General features: G+C 38.6%; 3 protein-coding genes across 4 annotated transcripts; 1 reads left to right on the plus strand and 2 right to left on the minus strand.

Annotated features, from left to right (window-relative positions):
- Window positions 1–1,668: 1,668 nt before the first annotated feature.
- Window positions 1,669–7,194, minus strand: LOC139127326 (cyclin-dependent kinases regulatory subunit-like). Its single transcript, XM_070693246.1, has 4 exons — window positions 6,866–7,194; window positions 5,771–5,921; window positions 3,418–3,545; window positions 1,669–1,869 (listed from the first exon to the last, which is right to left on the minus strand). Exons 2-4 carry the CDS (start codon window positions 5,839–5,841, stop codon window positions 1,820–1,822), a joined length of 249 nt encoding a protein of 82 aa, XP_070549347.1. The 5' UTR covers window positions 5,842–5,921; window positions 6,866–7,194; the 3' UTR covers window positions 1,669–1,819.
- Window positions 7,156–14,524, plus strand: LOC139127327 (succinate dehydrogenase cytochrome b560 subunit, mitochondrial-like). Its single transcript, XM_070693247.1, has 6 exons — window positions 7,156–7,311; window positions 9,467–9,523; window positions 10,498–10,654; window positions 11,244–11,304; window positions 12,007–12,170; window positions 13,162–14,524. Exons 1-6 carry the CDS (start codon window positions 7,295–7,297, stop codon window positions 13,273–13,275), a joined length of 570 nt encoding a protein of 189 aa, XP_070549348.1. The 5' UTR covers window positions 7,156–7,294; the 3' UTR covers window positions 13,276–14,524.
- Window positions 14,525–15,239: 715 nt separating this feature from the next.
- Window positions 15,240–22,584, minus strand: LOC139127325 (transmembrane protein 218-like). 2 transcript variants are annotated; one of them, XM_070693243.1, is made up of 4 exons: window positions 22,063–22,584; window positions 21,075–21,113; window positions 18,649–18,751; window positions 15,240–17,157 (listed from the first exon to the last, which is right to left on the minus strand). In XM_070693243.1, exons 1-4 carry the CDS (start codon window positions 22,167–22,169, stop codon window positions 17,020–17,022), a joined length of 387 nt encoding a protein of 128 aa, XP_070549344.1. In that variant the 5' UTR covers window positions 22,170–22,584; the 3' UTR covers window positions 15,240–17,019. The 2 variants fall into 2 exon arrangements, with proteins under 2 accessions (XP_070549344.1, XP_070549346.1); XM_070693245.1 differs by lacking the exon at window positions 21,075–21,113.
- Window positions 22,585–22,588: the final 4 nt, after the last annotated feature.

A 22,588-nucleotide genomic window follows, 5' to 3' on the forward strand; every position in this document is an offset into this window, starting at 1 on the left:
GCTTGGTCTATTCCAATATCTTTAGTCTATAAAAATCATGTTTACAGTATCTGTGATTTCAGGGGCCTTCAAATGTTCAATTTTTTTTGTTAAAATGCACTAAGTGGGATGTACTGTGCTCCACTATCTTTACTGAACTTGACCTGATGGTGAAATATGAACTTAGCAGGAAAAGGGTTAAATCTTTCACACTTTCACTTCCCAAGGTTCAAGTTCACCATTCCACATTCATTGGCAGAATTCAGTCAGAACAATGGTGGTGAAAGAATTAAACCAAAATAGATGAGCAGGTCTCAACGTCTGATCACTTGGATCACTTCTCCAACAACTGGTTTGAGTGTTGCTGCATACTACGGAAATAATATTAAAATTTGTTGACAACAACAACCAGAAATGAGGGCTGATAACTTTGAAAAGTTCCCTGTCGTCAATACTGTGTGCCTGGTGATGGTACCTGTATACATGACATCAGTATCATGGCTGGTATCACTTTGGTGTGGCAAGAAATTTCATAAATTTTCTACACTGTCTCACATACCTCACAGGCAAATTCAATTCAGGCAAAAATGGGCAAAAAAAATGGCATGATTTCCTCACATCCGACTGTAACTGTAAAACTTCACCTGCCCTGCTGAAACTTAATCCTGGGCAGTGTAGCAGGCAGGCAGTTCCTACTCTGCATTCAGCCGCCACACTCTGGTAAATTAACAATTTTTTCCAATTTAAGGTAGTATGTGCCTCGAACGTGTGAGATGTGAACTTTTGCTTAAAGCGACAAAGTCGGCCATTTTTCATGAATTTTGTTTGATACTAGATACTACTTATATTGTTTGACATGTTGAAAGATACTGAATGGATGGGTGACCATGCATATATTCGACCCCTGTTTTATACACGACAAATTAAACCACCGCGAAAATGAATTAATGGTCATGACCATTAATTCATTCTCGCGGTCGTTTCATTTAATTTGTCTAAAACCCGGGTCGAATATATGCATGGTCACCCATCCATTCAGTATCTTTCAACATGTCAAACAATATAAGTAGTATCTAGTATCAAACAAAATTCATGAAAAATGGCCGACTTTGTCCCTTTAGACTTCCCTCAAGGAATCTTTTCAACCATACTTTTTTGAAATCAGGAATAAACATTGGGGGTCACCGTGCAAATTTTGTAATAGAGTCTGAGAAACAAATAACCTAACATTTACTGATATTTGAAATTCAAAATGGTTGCCATCCCAATGTTAACTCTATGGAGAAAAATACAATTTTTGATTTTCGAAAGACTAAGTTAAATCTTTTCTTTCACCAACAGCTTTAAAATGAGCCCCAACAAATGGTACATCAGAAAAGAATTATAAAAGTTTGAGAGTTCAAATATCTGTCCCAAAGGTGCATTTTACCTTAAGATGCAGATCTATATACAAAGCAATGGAGGTGATGGGGTAGGGTAAATCTCTACCTCTTTGACCTTTGAGTGTGTGATATCTCTTTGCACAGCAATCATTGGCAAGTGTTAGCCTCTGTTCTTTTGTAAATAGTTCATGAAAAATACAGCTGACATCTGAGATTGTCAAAATCTGTGATATTGTCGGCTGAGCTGTCTGAAGACAGCGCTTAGTTCATTCCACCATCCGTTTTTAGGGTCTATGGGGGTCTATGATTCCACGCATCTCCAGTGATGACAGTCATCACATCTTGTAATTCCATCGCCAACAAGTTGGTGACTAGAGAATGTCCGGATACTGTCTGATCATCGGGAATGTCACTTTCTCCAAACTGTCCAAGGGACTCTTGCACACACACACACAGTGCTAGCCATAATATCCATTTTTCAGTCTTCTGAACAGGAGAACATGAGGTTCTGAGGACAAAAACGATGAAGATGAATAAGAAACAAGTCATCGTTGATGACACAGTCCCCACTTGTTAATCGGTACTTTGATTACAGGTCCTCAAAGAGGATAGAGTCCTCTTCATTAGGTCTGTGATAAAATACTTTTGAATGAATTCGCTTGATACATGTCTGAATTATGGTTCAGGACATGAAAAAATCGTAACAAAATGGTCGCACAGTGGCCATATTGGATCGCATCACAAAACAAATTGATGTGCATAGCTATGACATTGGTCGATGTCCTTGTACCAACTTTGAATAAAATTGGTCAAAACATGCGGATATGCCTGAGAAATGGCTCTGTACATGAAAAAAATCGTAATAAAATGGCCGCCTGGCGGCCATATTGGATCGTATCACAAAACAGATTGACGTGCATATGTATGACATAGGTCAATGTCCTTGTACCAACTTTGAATAAAATCGGTTGAGATATGCCTGAGTTATGGCTCTGTACATGAAAAATCGTAATAAAATGGCCGCACAGCGGCCATATTGGATCGTATCACAAAACAAATTGCCGTGCACAGCTATGACATTTGTCAATAAGCTTGTACCAACTTTGAATAAAATCGGTTGAAACGTGCCTGAGTTATGGCTCTGTACATGAAAAATCGTAATAAAATGGCCACCTGGCGGCCATATTGAATCGTATCACAAAACAAATTGATGTGCATATCTATGACATTGGTCAATGTCCTTGTACCAACTCTGAATAAAATCGGTCAAAACATGCCTGAGTAATGGCTCTGTACATGAAAAAATCGTAATAAAATGGCCGCCTGGCGGCCATATTGGATCGTATCACAAAACAAATTGATGTGCATATCTATGACATTGGTCAATGTCCTTGTACCAACTCTGAATAAAATCCGTCGAAACATGCCTGAGTAATGGCTCTGTACATGAAAAAAATCGTAATAAAATGGCCGCCTGGCGGCCATATTGGATCGTATCACAAAACAAATTCACGTGCATCTGTATGACATTGGTCAATGTCCTTGTACCAACTTTGAATAAAATCGGTTGGAACATGCCTGAGTTATGGCTCTGTACATGAAAAAATCGTAATAAAATGGCCGCCTGGCGGCCATATTGGATCGTATCACAAAACAAATTGACGTGCATCTGTATGCCATATGAAGTAATCCTTCTATCAAGTTTGAATGAAATCGCTCCAGGCATCTCAGAGATATCTGCGTGAACGGACGCACGCACGCACGCACGCACGGACGGACGCACGCACGCACGCACGGACGCACGCACGGACATGACCAAACCTATAAGTCCCCCCGACGGTGTCCGTGGGACTAATAAGATGAACAGATGACACTACAATCTCTGTTTCCATTAGATGACAATTTTGTGAAAAGTCATTTGATCACATGACAAGTCTCAAAAATATGCAAAGCTTAAGACAACAAGACAAAATTTATCATTGTTGCCATATTCATTTGGCTTTGGTCTCCACAATGTAATGAAATGAGAAATCAAAAAGTCTGGGAGTCACTTTACCTGGTCCGTGTATCATGTAATGTTGCCAGCCTGGAGACTGCTGAACACCAAGGTTTCTCCATTCAGTCTCTGTCATCAGATGTGTCTTGGGTACCAGCTTGGCTATGTCTAGAGGTAAGATTACATGTCTGTCAAGTCAAATGAGAAAAAAAAATGAGATGAGTGTTCTGAGACAAATTTCTCCCTGAATAAGGTATCAGGATCATGGCGCCCTCTAACAGATTCCGAACGTCCTCTTTTGTAAATACTTTGCAAATTTGACTGGTAGAGTCCACAAATTTCTATGAGAAAAATTAGCACACACCATACACAGTCCGGGTAATATCCATACAGAGGATAATTGGGAAGAGCCAATGGCGTACCGTATATGTAATGAGGTTAAGGCAAGAACCAATCACGTACTTTATATGTATTGAGGGTTAAAGGTTACAAGGATTCGCTTTGAAATGTTATGCTGGAGAGCGCGATCTGACTTGCATGCCTTGACAGATCCATCGATCGAGTGAGACTGTTGGCTACCCGGAAGTGTCTCAGCCCGAGTCAATTGGAGACGTTCTGCCATGTTAAAAATTGTAAGGATTTCTTCCGAAATACTTTTCTGAGTTTCTTTCCCCTGACCATGTTCTGAAAAGAGTTATTGGACATTTTTCGTTCTCTTTTCAAGCTTTTGGTTAACTTCTCGGCGATTGATCGGGCGCGCGTTTTTTTGAGCGAAGGGTCAATCGTAGCAGGAAATGCATGGTGATCGAAAAAATCGTGCTCCATCGTTAACCTAAAATAGGCGATATTTGGCGACAAATAACTTACTGTAAATTTACAAGGGTCAAATTCTGATTTCTAGGAGCGGTACCTGGCCAGGACAACCATCCAAAGAAGTAATTTTCGATGTAATAACCACTTGTGTCGGTCGCCATCTCGACCGTAATGAACATTGTGCATAACGTCTGCATCTAAAAACTACTGAGTGTTAAAAATTAAGGGTAAAATCTAGCCAAAAAGTTCCAAAGTCGTTGCAATCTACTAGCCTAGGTTTGCATGGTTAATTATTCATGACGTTGCGACGGCAGGTTTGCTGATTGGTCAATTGTAATATCCTCTATATGGACATAACCCGAACTGATACAGGAACTCTTGTGATTATTTTGGAGGCGAAAAACCTGAATCTGAAAGACCCGTCACACAGGCCTAAGGCAGGGCTTGACAATTTTTTTTCCGGTTCACTTGTCTGGGTGACAAGTGGATTTTCAATTTCACTTGTCCTCACAAAAATTTTACTTGTCCTCCATTTGTAACAATCAGGACCAAAATACTTGCGACGAATTCCGAAGCGGCTTTCAGGGCTTTCTAATTTCGGTAATTTTCGCCAATGTTGACACCGAATATTCTCAAAAGTTCAAATTGAAGTAGTAGCCCTGCGTACAGGTCTGTATGTTCTCTTACGGCCTCCACCATAAGAGGCCGCGACTTTTTAATTGGACGATGAAACAATTTCATGTCGATCATCGAAAAATTGCAATATTGTGTGAGTCGGCAAGTGAACGTCACAATTGTATCTAAAAAAAGTCAGTGATTGACATTTATTTTGTGTGTACGACAATGCAAATCGGGCGAGACGTGCACAAACCGTAACTTAGGTTCGCGTTGATTGCGCCAGAAGTTGTGTAAACAACTTGTCCGGCAGGCGACCAGATTTTATTTTTGACTTGCCCGAACGTAAATCTCACTTGTCCTGGGCGTCGGGCGATAGAAATTGTCAAGCCCTGCCTAAGGGGGCTCTTTTCAACATCTCTCAAAGATGGTACCCATTAGGAGTGCCTAAGACACTTAAGACCAATCAATTTTTCCAGTCTAGCTGCCTGATTGAAGAAATACGACTTTTTCTGATATAAACAAACACCTAAAGAGCAATGGACCAAACTCTCACAATAATTCCAGAAAATCTATCCGGGGTTGCCTAATATGGTAAATGCACACACAAACACGTGTTTGCACACACACTGTACACACACACAACTATCAATAATTACTCTAAAAGCTCAGCATTATACACCCAGTATTCTATGGTTTTTTCCTGTAACAAGAAAGTGTTAACTTGCTAGAACATTAAACATTTTTAGCAGATATTAAAGTTCTGCATGCATAATCCTAATAATACTAAGCCTCTCGTTTAGGTATTTTGTCAGAAGAACTGGTGCTTGCCAACTCAGTGTTAAAAAATGTTTGTGTCTGCAGAAAAAGGAGAAAAATATTTCATTAGATCACAGAGATATTTGCATAATACCTATATTCATATCTTTCATCATAGTATTTTTCTGAGTATGTTATTTAGATCACAGAGATATTTGCATAATACCTATATTCATATCTTTCATCATAGTATTTTTCTGAGTATGTTATTTGCTGCTGTCCTGTTTCAGAAGGCATACTGCTCGGTTCAGTCTAATGCTGCTGTTGTATGCCTGTCTTCCAGATACTGATGCTTTGATCTTCTAGGATCAGCAGAACTATCTGAAATACAAGTGATGAATATATTGAAAGCAGATGTGAATTGTGATAACCAATCAGCAGATTACTCATTAGTGCTATGAAGCTACAGTACTGAAGTGCTGTATTCGTCAAACATTGTATTCTGTTGATATTGACATTTTGATATCAATTGGCCTTGGTCAGTTGATTGAAGTTGTTGGACTTCAAGGAACAGGATAGTCGGTAAAATACTTGGGTTCATATAAATCTTTATAAGTTGTGTGACCATGACTATAAATGCAATATTAATTCCTTGTATATATACAAATAATAACACAAAAAACTTCAAGTACAAAGTAATAATATCTGTTATGCACACTGCAATCTTCAGACAGACAGTCAGTTCTATAACTGTCAGTTCTGATTGTCTGTCTGATGATTGTAGGATGTATGAAATTAGGCAACAGACTCAGATATTATTACTTTGTACTTGAACTTGAAGCATGTGTGATTATTTACAATGCTCTTTTTTATTCTTTTAGCGTGGAGCAGTGTAACTTCTCAAGAGGACATGTGTATCATGACTGATAAATCATATATATATATATATATATATATATATATATATATATATATATATATATATATATATATATACACACACACACACGTTACATACTCTATACATTATGAGAGAGAGAGAGAGAGAGAGAGAGAGAGAGAGAGAGAGGGGGGGGTCTATACCGTGACTTGGGGCATGCAATTGGTCACGATTCACACACAGTCCTACACTAGGACCGTGATTCACAGAAGTAGCTGTGGGTCCATAGCTGTGGTGGTTTCAGACGGGATTCCTGCCTTTTACGGGCTGGGTTTGACTTTTACGATTTTAACCCCGCCACCAATCAAGCCAGCCCCTAAAAGGCAGGAAACCCGTCTGAAAACATAACTGCTATGGTCCTACAGCTAAAATAGTACATACCTGTTTCTGCGGTCTGAACAACGTTTCCGAATTTCCGGTGATGCTATCGACAGCTTGCCGCTTGCTAGCGCGGATAGCGCTTGATTGAACCGCGGTCCTGGCTGTGATTGCACTGATCACTGGTGCCGGGGCGAGAGGCTGAGTTTGGCGCTGGCTATCAAATCAGACCTGTGCGCTTTAAATCATCCCCTGTACGAGTGATTAACACTAACACTTCGCTAAGGATTAGAATTGTTCACAACGGATTATGAAGAATTCAGTGGTGCATAATCTGCAGTTTCGGAAAACGAGCTCCGGAGAGTTTTTGTTTTAGTGTCGCGTCGGCACTGTTTTGTTTTCTTGTTGCAGCAAGCATGCGAAATTCCCACTTCTCGCGTTTTATCTCGGACGTTTCTCGCGATACTACACGAGACGACAGTGAAATCGAAGATGGCGCTGCTCGTAAGGTAAGTGTGTACGTAACGACTGAAAAAATGTGAATTTCAAGACAACATTACCCTTTCCTTCAACCAGTTTTGACAGACAACACGGCTCTTTGTATTTTACCTCCACGACGACATTAAAAATAACGTTTTACTGAAGAAGAATTGTGAAATCAGTTATGCATGGAAGTTGCTCGATTACGTGACCCTCATCAACTTGGGTTATGCGGAGGACTTTTCATAACAATCCACGAATTTCTTTAACATGTCCATGGGGCACTTGTCTATGAGTCTACCCCAAGCTTTTGTACTTCATAGTCTGATACTTAAAATGAGAGAGTATTAATTCGGTTTGTGTGGCCGATCGCTCTGATAGTGTGATAAATAACGCCCGACAGCTTGCACTTTTGATGACCTCTGCAGCGGTTCAGTGCGCGGCCGGCGTAGGCTTGGCAATGGCAAGGTCGCGAAATCATGGCACCGACATTGTGAATCATTTGAACAAAATCGGGTGTACGACATGACCGTTGTCCCCCTAATGTTAGTATAACTCAATGCAATTGAGTAGATTAAAATGACATCTGATGTCACAAGAGCCGCAGCGAGACTGAAAGATTCAGCTCTGTATGGCTTCCCGTGGTTACTTATACCATGGATGTAAAAAATAGATTTTAGATCCATGCTTATACCATAGATGTACGTGTACAGTGCCAAAGACAAATAAAATATCTTTGTATGTGTTAGTGCTCTGTGCTCAGTTGCTTGAGGCTTTGCCAACTTCTGTTGGTAGAACAGCAAAACCAGATGTTGTTGTTTGACCCATATTAACCCTAGCTATGTACAGCAAGGGTCTCTGGAGCCCTGCGTACAGGTCTGTGTGTTCCCGGCGTTATACGGCCTCCACCACAGCCCTGCAACAGTCTATGGAGATAACTAGGGACTCTGCAGTCTTTTTGGCCGAAATTCTGCTCTATCGGGGCAAAATCCTGTCCCTGCCTACCTTTACCTCCTAACCGACCACTGAAAAGATGCGATTAACTTCTCCTAACGTCCAAAACTGCTCGTTTTCTGAAACATGTCATACTCTGTACCCACGGAGATCGCCATTTTGAATCTCGCTGCAGAGTCTCCAGCTATCTCCATAGACCGTTGCAGGGCTGTGGTGGAGGCCGTATAACGCCGGGAACACACAGACCTGTACGCAGGGCTAGGGTCTCTGTTACGACTGAAAGCTTTAGTCCTATTGTTGCGACCAATTCTATGATGCCATTTGAGTTGATGGAGACCCATGAACAACTACCGGTAATTCTTTTTAGACTAAGCTGCAGCAAACATTTGAATAAGTATGATACAAAACGAACCACCAGTCTAGAACACCCGTAAATGGTGTATTATTTTTGGTGCTCAAAGAGTGAAACTGATTACATAAATATATTGCCAAGAAATTAAATGAGTGATTTTGCTCATTAATCTTGTAATCTGCTGTTGTTTAATAGAAAGTATTTGTTTTTCTCCTTTCCTGGGTGATATTCATCTTTTGTACTTTGCTTCAAAAGTGCATTATTTTGACATGTAGACAGTGATAGTACAGTATCCAGTCATCAATAAAATTGAGCAAGATCAGTGGTGGAATGGTGGTTAATTTGCATGATAATATGTAATTGTTATGCCGATGAGTTTCTATTGTTTACCAAAAATTAAAGAGTGGCTGCCACCACTCTGAGAACACGGGATGCAATGCAGTTTGTCCACCACCAGTTACAGGCGTCTGACAGTATGTGTTATTTGTCTGTAACTATAACAGTCACTAGAAACTTTGACTCCTGCAAAGCCGATACCCGGGAAAATTTTATTGAGTTTCTCAAGTCGTGTCACAGGGCAGGCGAGTTCCCCCGCAATATTATTATATGCACTCCTTAGTCCTATCATTGGGGGATAGAAATGGTACCAAGGTTCCTATGCTATTTACCTGTGTTCCAGGACCTTTGCAAAAACACCGAGATAATACGATAGCCATCAATATGATAACTCTAAAGTGTTTGATCGAATTTTAAAAATTGATCTCAAAATTAGATATCTCTCCCCCCTTACAACCATGTTTGGCAGAAGATGAACTCTATGAGAATAGATTTCCCAATTTTTTTGTGAATTTATCGTAAGTGTTTATGTTATCTTACAGAACCGCTCGGTGCCAGCACTTGTTATTCAAACAATCCAGTCCAGTTTTCCTGTGCAGGTAATCTAGAGTTTTTCACCCTTTCTCTCATTGAATGCTTTACGTACAAATCACCCTGAACTTTAAGAACATACTGATGAGTTTGTCTATTTTTGTCCCCTTTATAAAATAAACCCCAGTCAATTTTTCTCAGATTTTTGCTAAGATTTTGAGAAAAAACTGTAGCCAATGAAGTATCATATCCATCCGTCGCAAGTATTTTGGTCTTGATTATTACAAATGGAGGACAAGTAAAATTTTTCAGACGACAAGTGAAATTGAAAATCCACTTGTTCGACGGACAAGTGAACTGGAAAAAAATTGTCAAGCCCTGTCTAGTACAATGTCTTGAAGGTTCCATCATGGGTAGTGTGTGATATCAAATTGAATCACATTGACTATCACTAAGGTAGTATGAGCCTCAAAACTGGAATAGTTTAACTTTTCCGCAAATTTTCCACATTGGAACTTTCAACCATTCCTCTTACCAAATCAAGCAGGGTTCACCGTGCTAAGATTGATACCAGAGAAACAAACTGCCTAACATTAGCCGATATTTGGATTTTGAAATGGCCACCGTCCCTGTCAGGCTGTGTTAACTCTATGGGGAAAAACAATTTTTCAAATTTTTAAAAAACTAAGACAGCAAAAATTTTTCTTACTGAAAGAATCCCAGTAATCAGAAAAGAATTGTAAAAAAATGAGAGTCCGGATATCTCCAAGCAATGCACATGCATTCTACCTTAACTTGATGTTTTCATGACTTTGGTTTTAGATAACAAATACACTACCTTCTGTTTCACCCTAAAGCAAGTTGTAATACAAGCTTACAAAATACCTTTTATATATCACTATTTACATAACACTGGTCCAGAATAAATGGCTCTAGGTGAGTATCAACGTGTGTATACAGGAATTAGGGAAGTGGGGAGGAGGTGATATGAAAGGCTTAAATATCTTGATGACATTCTATTCTTTTCCACATGTACCTAAAGAGTTGCATCAGGACAAGTAACCACACCAAGTAAAGTACCACTGTACCATCTAGAAAACCACAAACAGAAAGAAGAGTTCTGGGATTTCCAGAATGATGTCTACTGGAAGAAACAGAAGACACTCAAGCGCCCTCGCTCACCATTCTGGATCTATCAGGTAAGCGATATATCATGGCTTCCCTATCCACAAGACTTTGTTTTGATAGTCACTTCTTGTAGTAGACATATGAATTACTGTAGTCATCAACTTATGAAGTAAAGTTTTGTTGCACTGCTATTGAATCCCATTCGATTTTCATGGCACTCCCATTTGTGGCTTGAGGTTTTATAAATGAACGTCCAAACTCCTACTGTGTATAGACATTGGTTAGGTGACATGGCAACTACCTTGTAACTTACGGTCTTTAGAATTTGAATTCCTTTGTATGTTCGTAGTCAGTGAAGTTCAACGTCATGGGGAGCTAAGAAACATAAAATCAATTTCTTCTGTAAAATGGATCGTGAGTTCCATTTTGCTAGTGAGATGCTTTGCCCTGGTGTCAGGCATGATGGTATGTTTTACAGTTGAATTTCATTGTAATGAAAATCAGTAACTGAAGTGTATTCTTCTCCTCAGCCTAGATTTTGATTGTCTGGTATCTAGGCATCATCTACTGGCTGTGGACATTGTTCTAGTGCTAGACTTTGGTGCCAAAATTCCTACTGTTGTTTAAATTATGTAATTGCTGTTCTGATTTATTTGACAGCCCCAGTTGACAGCTATCTTGTCCATCAACCACAGAGCTACAGGTGCTATCATGGCGCTCAGTAAGTACAGTGTACTCTCTCTCATTTTCTATCTCTGCATTTGTTGAAAAGGCCTCTTATAACTACATGGTCACAGATGCAGGTGACCAGGTTCCTTCAACCCTTTCACCATCGTGGTTTTGCCTTAACCCATTGTTTTCAATGGTGACAGTGGACCTCTTTACATTGAAGTGGGGTGAACAGGTTAAATTACTTCAACTATGTTACTGTAAATGTAGTGTTTATGTAAAAGTAATGATTGAATGTGAAATCTCAGTAATATTACTTATCAGTGGGTTTAGCATCAATAAATCTGACTGTGTCACACACTACTCATAAAGACAATGCAGATATTTTTAGAAAACCAGGTAATATAATATATTAATTGCTTCAGGTCCGCAATCACAATTAGTAACAATGGTTTTGAGCCCAAACCCATTGTCATCAGTGGTGAGTGTGAATCTGTTTACAGGTAATAGGGAGTAATCAGATTGGGCAAACAAAGCCCATGAAATGGACCACCACAGTAATCACCAAGTACTCCGAACCCCAATGTCGTTTTGTTGAAGTTGAATAAATGTCAGAAAAAGGTTTTGCTGTGAGAAAGTTTGGTAAACAAATGAAGGCAGTCAGGCTGAAGAAGTTTTCATCAGAACATGGTGTAGTGATAGCATTAGTAAAATGATGAAATTCTAACCAGTGAAATCTTGATTGTCTTTACAGGTGTTGCCACGTTTGCCGTTGGTATAAATGTAGCACCACACGACTTCATGTATTACCTTGACCTAATCAAGGGACTGGAACTACCGGCTGTTATACCATACCTGGGTAAAGCAGTTGTTGCATGGCCTTTGATGTATCACATGGGTAATGGTGTTAGGCACTTGGTAAGTCTTACTCTTCAGTTCTTATGGCCATCAAAATGTGGAAATGCTTTAAGGGAGAAAACGCTTTAGGTAGTTTTTCAGATAGACTTTACAGAAGTTGTTCGTCCCACCACTTTTGGGAAGCTCCTTTGAAGCTTATGGAGTAAAGAAAGATTTCAATGGCTCAGTTTTGTGAAAATCAGTGATTTTATTTTCCCCATAGAGATAACACAGGGACTGTGGCCATTTTGAATTTCAAATATTTGTAAATATTGGAAATTTGTTTCTTTAGTTCCAGAATATGCACTGTAACCCTGATTTTATTCTTGATTTTGAGAGAAAATTGTTGAAAGTTTCATTGAGGAAAGTTTGAGTGAACAGTTTCAATCTTTCATTTTTGAGGCACATACTACCTTAATAAAGGCTTTCACAACTGCCGCAGGTATTTAGCAAAACCAGGGTGCATAACGGTTTACCAATTTATGATATCATATCAAGCATGACATCACATACATCAGAATGTAGTGAAAGAGTTTTAAGAGACATTTCTGCTTTTAACAAATGTTTGTCACAGCTTTTTATGGTAATCATCCTAATCTGCAGTCACTCTGTTCGCTTTCACTGTCACAGTTTGTAAATGATATATTTTAAAGCTCCATAAGCTGTATCTTTTGGCTATTTTTTCAGAACTTTTGTTTTGTGATTTCCCTACACTTTCTGCATTGAATCCCTAAACTGTAATTTAATGCCAAGTATTTAGCATATCAACACAACCTATATGAGTATAATCTCCATTGTTATTGTTGAAAATTGTATTCAAGTCCGGACTAGAATTCATTTGTAAACAATAAACAATGATCACTACACACATATAAGCTGTGTTGACAAAAAGAATACTCGGCATGGCAAACGGATTAGGGTCAGACATGGTAGTTGAAATACAGAAGCAGAATACTGAAAAACACAGCTTATGTCCCTTTAACGTGTTCCGTTCTCTGAATTGGCATTTCAGTTCTGGGACATGGGATACGGCTTCCAGATGAAGAACCTATACAGGTCTGGATACGCAGTCTGTCTCTGGTCCATTGTCGCTGCGTGTGCTCTGGCTGCTATCCCTGTCAGCTAAACTCAACATAGTTTGAAATTTGAAATGTTAACTTGACACAGTCAGCATGCAAATACTGACAGGTGCAACAGCTTGCGCAGTCTGTCACTCAAAATGTTTGCAAGTACACTATTGGTTGGTCATCAACCAATCAAATGAATTCTTTTGTAACATTTTCTGATACAATTTAGCATTCAAGAAGTTTGATCTTGCTAAGAGAGATGTGTATGAAATTGTTGTATAAAAAAAGAGAAAAATTGGAAGAAAAAGTTCAAAATACTTTTACCTTGTGTGTTTTTCTGTCATCGAACAAACTATTCATTTGGCAAACTTTTCCACCGACTGTTGGGTGATCAGAATCATTTCTATGCCATTTTGAAACAAATATGAGAATTGCAAATTTTGTATCATTCAATATTCAATACCGTTGTATCTGTCAGTATCTGCATGTTGATATCTACCCCCTCAAAAAAGAAATTATAAGAAAGAAAAAAGCGCTTTGTACGTTTGTAAAAATGCTATAAAGATGTATATGCTTTACGTGTTGTTTTATAAAAATGTCAAGGCAGATGGGAACGAATTTTATAAGCAGTGTCAAACATCGAAGGTAATGGCACAGTGGCAATAATACCATTGAACTGCCTGTACACCTCTTACTGTGTTGTATTTAGGGTACATGAAAGGTTTGTACAACTGTTAGTGATAGAAAAAGTCAAAACTGCTGTGTGCAAGATGGCATCAAGCTTTGCATTGTGTCATTTGTATCATTACACAAACAGAAAGTTTGATCAGCGCCCTCTACGGTAAGGTTTACCAATAAGTCACCAGTAAGTAAAGCCACAGGTGGTATGTTAGTTATTGATAGCCATATCGTGCAGCTGAATGAGTGTTTGGTTACCTCCTTCAAATATTAGCAGATATTACCAGAGATTGTCCATCTCTACATTATGAATTTCTAAAACATAGCTTTAACGAATTGTAGTATTGCTTCTTGCAGTCACTTTCAACCATTATTCAACAGTTATATCTCGGATCCAATCATTTTATGCCATTTGATGACTTGAAACCATCACACTGCAACAATTTCTAAAAAAAGTGCATATATTCTTCATGAACTAGTTATGTAATTTATTATGGGCTGTTGTCAATGCCAAGTTTGTATTATAAACACACCACACCATGGCTTGCTCACAGAGTGTCCAAACAGGTAGTTCTGTAAGCAAACCCCACGAAATAGATGTGAATAAAGTTACAAATTTTTGTTTTCAAATCATTGTGTTTCTCCTCTTCTTTAAAACTACAGTGAAACGTTTCATCATGGCATTGGTCCCTTGAAAGAAATTTATCTAAGGGAATCTGATTATAGGTATATAGTCACCTGTAATCGAAATATGCCCATATATGGTCAAAGGGGCGTTCCTCAGTATTCAAAATGCTCATGTGAGGGCGCTGTTTTTAAAAAGCGGCCACCCGCTTAAAGTCTGTGACTGGTTAGATTTTCTCTTTCCATGGTAACTGTGGCAATATTTGAACAGGTGACAGTATACCTTTAATGAGAATAGGTTGTAAAGTAGTGTGACAGAAAGTTAGCAAGAGATGTAGAGATTGGTTGGAGTGATCAGTAGCAGAAAGACATGGAACTGTCGAATCTCAGAGTAGCATGAAAGATTGTGGATTCTTGTGAAGAGTCCCTTACCCTATAATGGAAATGATCTCTCAAGAACATAAATCTGGACCAAGCAGCAGTGCGTCAGTAGGATTGCTATGTACTTTACTGCATCTGTCCATCCATACAGTCATCGCTAGAAAACTCTCAACTCACTCCTGCAAAGTGGGCTGGGCAATCATTCAGTACATTGTACAGCAGAGAACACTGGCTTTGCACACTGACCCAACACCTGTTAGCAGAAGGAGATGTTGACATCAGCAGTATGACATTCATACACTGTATAATCCATTCAGTCAATGAACACAGCAGACTCTGGTTAAAATATTACAAAAGTTTATTCACCTGTACAATACTATTATTTTACAAATTTACAAATAATTTCTAACTCCCCCTCATAACTTACTGAGTGCAATCCCATCATAACACAAACATTTCATTCACAGACTGTACATTTAATAGGAAATTGAATTTGAAATAGATTGAAAAACAAAATTTACACAGATTAAGGAAAACCGATTTACAAAAGATATTTTTTTTGTCCACAGGAGATAACTAGCATTGATCAATGAATTTTTTGAAAGTGTATGTTACAGCTGCTTAGATAAACATTCTAAATTTAGCTGATCTTTATCTCAAATAGTTTGTGGTCCCAACAGAATACAAACTTGAGCCCTTGATTTTGAAATCATTTTTGTGAATATATCACGTTTGCAAATGCAAGAGTGAAGTGATTCATATTTTACAAACCTCATATTAGCAGCAAGTGGTAAGCCTAATACAATTTGACCTGCACTAGATGAAAATTTGACATAAATATTAACGCACAGACTTCTATTGTTGGTGGTCCAAATTTTCACCAAGCATGAATTCTTCAAGTCACTAGATAAAAGTATGTAAAATTTCATTTTTTTGACAGAAAGTTTACTTTCATCCCCTTTAAATTGAGCCATCACCATGCACAAGGCATGTATCATAATACAAAATTCAAAACGTGCAAGGCTATTAATTAAACTGTATGCTGTAGTCTACAGTTTTGACGAAAAATGAATCGACAAGCAGCATGCTGCATAACATCAAATAATTGCTACATAACCAAAATGGATTCTGAGTATCAAAATACATGCCAGGTTGCAATGTGCATGATATGATACACACAGCAGGAATGAATTCTGCTACTCATACCAGGACTCATAGATCAATCTATACAATAGACACTCTTTTCTCTTGAGGGTGTATCTACGGTATACCAAGTATTGTGGAAAATCTCTTTTCATTGTCTGCTAACACCTGTCCGGTAGATCGAATACAGTCTCCCACTATCTGATTTCGGGGAGCATCAAGCTGCCTGGACAAGAAACTTTGGCAAGCAAAGATGGTCTCTTTTGTGCCCATTATATCTCTCACAATTCACATGAGAGCTCAAAGATACACTGATCTGTAATGTCATCATAACTGGAGTCTGCATTGAACAAAGTCAGCATGGTATAAGTTACACGGTAAGTGTATCCAATCTGGGCTATGGGACAGATTCATGTTGTTCAGGGAACCATTCAAACCTGTATATATATACTTCCTCATATTATAAGCTTTCTCAATAGTCTTGACAATAGATTCTCTTGCAACTCCCTGGCTGGGTACACAGTATGGCTTACTGCTGCCCTCAAGCTTAGTGTATCTGACTAATAATAGCTGGGCTTGGCAGATTATCCTGGTATCTCAATGCACTGGCCCTTGGGACTGTCCAGAGCCAGACCATTGAGGACACATCAGTGTAGGGCAAAGATTAGAAACTCATTGAGTACCGTGAGCTGTGTGAAAGTCTAGCTAGACACTTGCATCAATTTTGCAGATTGCATGGAAGTTCAATGTCAGAATCAAAACACTAGAGTACCCAACAGGCAAGGTAGTTTGCTTGTACGCAGGAAGAAATGCATTGATCCAATGTCTCATGATTTGTTCGGCACAGCAACAAATCCTACATGTATTTCCACAGAGACAGTGATAAGTAATCTTCTCTCTATTGGTTTAATCAGGACTGGATCCATGCTTTAATCAGGACTGGATCCATCCAGCGTTCCTAGAAAGGCCAGGAATACCTAGTACCTTCTCTTGATTGGTTTAGCCAGCATAGGATCCATCCAATGGAAGATGAAGACCAGGACAACGCCAACCAACACAAACAATCCCATGAATGATACCAGTACTGTCCTTCCAATCAGTGTGTGATCGTATATCTGCAAATAAATACAAACAAAATCCGTGACAGTTGACGGTGTTTAAAAACTCCTTCAAACTTGTTTGCAACAGTCAAGGTTTATTGTTTATAAGAAGAGTCCAAAATTGAGGTTTCAATCTCGATGCTTGTTTTGTGATTATCGCTGTTTGACTTCCAAAGTCTACGGCCTAAATGTATGCACATGCCTGGAAGCAAAAGTCCATTCTCCTCAAGCAAACTTAACCCTTTAAGCCATTCTCCATCATGGTTTGTCCCAAATCCATTGTTTTCTATGGTAAGTTGGACCTGTACACAGGGAACTGGGGGTGAAAGGGTTAAGCCATTCTCCTTTGTAATTGGGAGTAAAAATCCTTGACCATCCTGAAAAGCTTTTTTGGATTGCAGAAATCAACAGACTTTACAAATAGTGGCAAATCAAATTTGTAGCAATGAGACCTGTGAACACTTTTAGGGTAAAGTATGATTTTCATTAATTTAAAATAAGATGGTAGCTCCAAAGGTGTGTCTACAAACTTTTCAACTGAGGGCAAAGTCAACCCAAATTGGCATATTGGCTAATTTTGTATCACTGTACTAGAGAAATCAGATATGTTATGAAAACATTGAAATATCCTGGGTACACCTTCAACTGCCTTTACAGACAGCATTGACTTCTTTAAAGAAAACCATGAAACGATTGCTGTGATTGGTGGAAGTATGCTTGTGAAACATAATATTTAGGTAAATCGGCCAACAGCTGCTCTCAGAAGTTGCAGGGCTCAGTGTCACGACAACAAGATTTTGCAAAAACTATCAAATCATGCCAGAATCAACATTTTTAATCATTCAAGGATGGTTTTTGGGAAGATATTGTACAACATAGAAAACGCAAATGACACTTCCCCTTGAAGAAATGAAAAAAATCTGACTTCCATCAATTAGAGACTGAAAAACTTGTCCTATAGCTTTACATGTTACAAACAATACTATATCACATGCCTCGTATATCGAACGTATTGCGCTCCATAGGATTCAATGGTAACTCGTCGATGACATCGCGGGCCGCATAGTCATCATTGGACTGAAAGTGAACCGAACTATTTTCAACTTGACAACTTTTTGATGTAAAAATGTTGAAATTTCATGTTTTGCATAGGAAATCTGGTTTTGGAAAATTTTGCAGAAAAAAAAATGATAAACTGCATCATAGTAGTATAAATATATCATTGCGCCATTCGATGATGAAAATGGTTCCATTTTTAACGGATTTTCGTCTAACAGGGAAATAAAACATTTGATTATCATTTGCCAATAAACCTAAATATTTTAAGTAAAACTGTGTGAGAGTGGCATGTATTAAAAACATTATAGCACAAACAAGGGACTATGTACCCTTGGGGGCAGGAGACAGTTTGCCCTCCTTACGTCGGGCAAATGGTCACCTACCCTCGGGCACACAGTCCCATGTTTGGGCTATAATATATAATGTGTAATGTAAACTAAGACTCACTGTGAAGTCAACTTCCTTGGCAGCTGAGGGATCTTCTCTGGGAAAGAAAACCAGTATGAGTGTGATGGCTAGGGCGCCAAGAAAAATACCAATCACTGCATTCCTGTGAAGGTGACAGTACAAAACATCTGTAAATACCATGTTAAATGCAAAATGAACCCAGCATTTGTAGCAGGAAAATGCACAGAGTATTTGGTGGTGAACTGGATCTGTACGATCAGAAATTAAGGGTACTTTAATAAAGTATGGATGCTATTTACTTATTTATTCTTTGCTACCATATACAAGTAACAATACTCTCTGGTAGGAACTATTAACACCCCCCATGTCTCTCAACAATATATAGGTACACCTACTCTATTGAATATAGGATGCTTGGCAAAAACCATTGACCATTCTTTCAGTTCATCAACTACTTCAGACAGATAAAAACTGGGAGATAAGTTTTACATTTTGCCTGTGATCCAAAAATTGCTGAACTAACTATTCAGCATTCTAAAATACAGTGGCTTTTAGTGACACAACAAAGCCTTCTATCAATTTATTATCTATTAATCTGTCTGTCTAGCCATCTCACTATCCAACAAATTCATATATAGTGCATAATATCCAAAGCTAAACAATGCTCAGCGGTGCTTTGAGTGATGAGCAGGATGTAAATTTTCTCAGAAAGTAGTGAAGTAGTTTTTAAGCGTCTTTCAAATCGAGAGTGTTGACAAAGACTTATGTCAGAGGATAGAGCTCCAAAGGACAGGAGCTGTGGAAATTTCGTCGAATACCATTATTTTTTGACAATCAGTATTTTGTGATGGTTTGTATAAGAAGTTTGTATATGATTTTTACAACTATCAGAGTATCAGTTGCTGCCGTCCTGTCATGTAATTGCTTACAACAATGCATCCAGAATTTCAACCTGCACAAATACACTTAAATAATCCAACTTCAAAACGAAAATCCGGTTTTTTGGAAAATTTTACAGAAAAAAATGATAAACTGCATAACATAGTTTAAATATATCATTGCGCCATTCGATGACGAAAATGGTTCCATTTTTAACGGATTTTCGTCTAACAGGGAAATAAAACATTTGATTATCATTTGCCAATAAACCTAAATATTTTAAGTAAAAACTGTGTGAGAGTGGCATGTATTAAAAACATTATAGCACAAACAAGGGACTATGTACCCTTGGGGGCAGGAGAAGTTTGCCCTCCTTAGTAATTAAGTTAGTGTTGAAATAACTACTGCATAGCAACAGGCGGTAACTTCATTTGTGCTTAAAATGCTCGAACCTGATTGAAACCGTCGTATTCACCCTTATCCTGCCAGCGTGTTCCATCTGCCAGGTCAGTAAATAGTGCTATTTTCACCTTCTTGGCATGGCATGTTATCGTACCTTTAGTCAATAAAATTAAAAATCACACAGTATCTATGTTTTCAGGCATCTTCAAATGTCCAAGCCTTTGTCTATGCGACATGCTATGTGTCACCTGGTTTAACCGATTTGACCTGATGGTGACGTATCATCTTGGCAGGACAAGGGTTAAATACACCAAAATTGACTCAAATTTAACAAGTACAGACCATTATTTTCTGACAGCAAGTCCGTTAGTTGTTTTAACTCCTACATTTAGCAAATTTTGGTCTTTCTGCTGTCTATCAGATGTACATGACATTACAGACTAAACTATGAAAATTACTGTCATAGGAATACATCCATTATTTTTTGTCTGATGTTGAAACAATACCAAATGATGGTAAACACCTTTACAGTCTTATTAATCACCATTCATTGTTATCAGCTACATGATTAATCTAAATCATGACATGCAGCATTTATGCACTGGTCAAATGGAAGGTAATCAACTGGCAATCATGGATTTGTAAAGTCATGTTGAAGCACACTTGATAACTGGAGAGAAATGGTAACCATTATTGAAGGAACATGACATCGTAAGCCTTGACATCAATCAAGTTTGCAGACACTGTGATGGGGCATGCAGTTACTACACAGTGTTCAATTTTCACAATCAAGAGATTCGCAGTGTATACATGTACATAAAGATTTGTAAAGTGTTTACCATGGCGTAAATGTAGCCTGTGGGTTTTATGACATATTTCTTTGGAAGATAAAAACATTTTTTTCCTTCTTTTAGAAATACACTGAAGAAAACCACAGGTTACAGGATTGCTGTTACATTTGAAAATGTAAAAGTTTAATCGGGTGCGTACTGAAACAGCAACCCCTGATTTGTGAGTTGGAACACATCCTACTGAAATCAAAGTCACAGAATCTTTTTTCTTAGCTCTCTCACTTGATGACCAGTACATACTAAATTGTTATACCACTACAATTGTGATTATCAGCAAGACAGATATCCGTGCATCCCCATGCAGTGTGACCGTTCCATGCATAGGTAACTTACCAAAGACACTCCCGAGTCAAATAGATAAGTTCATTAATTCTTAGAAAGAAGAATGAGAAGAACAAACAAAGGCAAATGAAAGAGAAATGAAAAAAAATGACAAACATGGAAATTTCACATAATGCTACAATGCAGTTTGATGACTATGGGAAAGGACAGTTGAGGTCAAATGAAAACTGTGTGAAAAAAAATAATGAAGTAAAATGTGATAAATTTGAAGAAATAACGAGAAAGTTTTGTTGAAACAATACAGAATAGATGAGATTAAAACATGTGCGCTTGAAAAAGGCATAGCGCCATAAAGGTAACTTCAAGTCAGGTTCTCCATTCAATATAACAGCTTCTAGGAACTCAACATAACACATACAGGGAATCAGTTCAGTAAATGTCAACACATACATCATGGACGGAAAAAAGAAGAAATCAGCTGCTATGGGATATCCCTGGTCAAGCTTCTGGATAGTAATTTACACAGATAGCACTAGTACGGGACCTCTCCCCGGTTACCGTATGGTATATGCTGCACTACTATGGAAACCTACATGTATACTATAACCAAGGAGAGGTCCCAGACTGAGATAGCAGAGATAGACTTGTGAAATGGGCTGGTGAGACCTGTGATAACAATACATGTGTCAAGTTGCACGGTATTTTATACATTTTTCAGATGTGTAATATCCTCTAATTTTCATCAGAGAGAGAAGAGAGAGAGAGAGAGAGAGAGAGAGAGAGAAAGAGAGAGAGAGAGAGAGAGAGAGAGAGAGAGAGAGAGAGAGAGAGATATATATATATGGGGAAGGAGATATAGATGGGTAGATCATACTAGATGGGGGAGGGGGAGGGACTGAGGCTGAAATAGAGAGATAATCCTGTTTCAGTGCAGCGGTTATTTGATTCGTGAAGATGAAATGCTTGTTTGAATGATGTCAATTTGTTCTGAAGACAAGTGAGGTTATTTCCTTCTTTAAAGCAAACATTAAAATCTTACTTTAGTCCTCCTTGAGATCTGGAGAATACCAGGCACAAAAGGAAAGTTAATGCCCAAATAAAGGCCAGGATGAAAATTCCGACACCGACGCCAAGAACTGTTGCCATAGTGACCTGCCAAGCTCTGCAACTCTGCAAACGACGATGTCACAAATACCTAGTGTTCAAACACTTGCAGGTGAAACTTCTTGGAAGCTAATTTCAAGCTTCGAAACCACTACCTCCGACTAGACATGACTGAGCTCTGTTCTGGGGTCTGACGATATATAAAATCAGTGAACGTCTGTGTGCTCTGTGGTCGTGCACAGACTTTGTGAAACTGTTTCACAAAAACTCACGCCAGGTTGTCGGAAGTTTTCGATCCAACTAGAGGAACTGCTTGCGAAAGGGGAAGCGTAATTTTCCAAGAACGAATCCGAACTCAGATTCCAGTGGTGAAAGTAGGCGACGCCGCGATAATTCCTGAGAACTTTGCACTTTTTCCTCACTTGTTTTCAAATGTGGAGCCCTTCGTGGAATGTGGCTAC

This window comes from Ptychodera flava, unplaced genomic scaffold, assembly GCF_041260155.1.
Source record: "Ptychodera flava strain L36383 unplaced genomic scaffold, AS_Pfla_20210202 Scaffold_30__1_contigs__length_3116999_pilon, whole genome shotgun sequence".
Taxonomy (NCBI): Eukaryota; Metazoa; Hemichordata; class Enteropneusta; family Ptychoderidae; genus Ptychodera; species Ptychodera flava.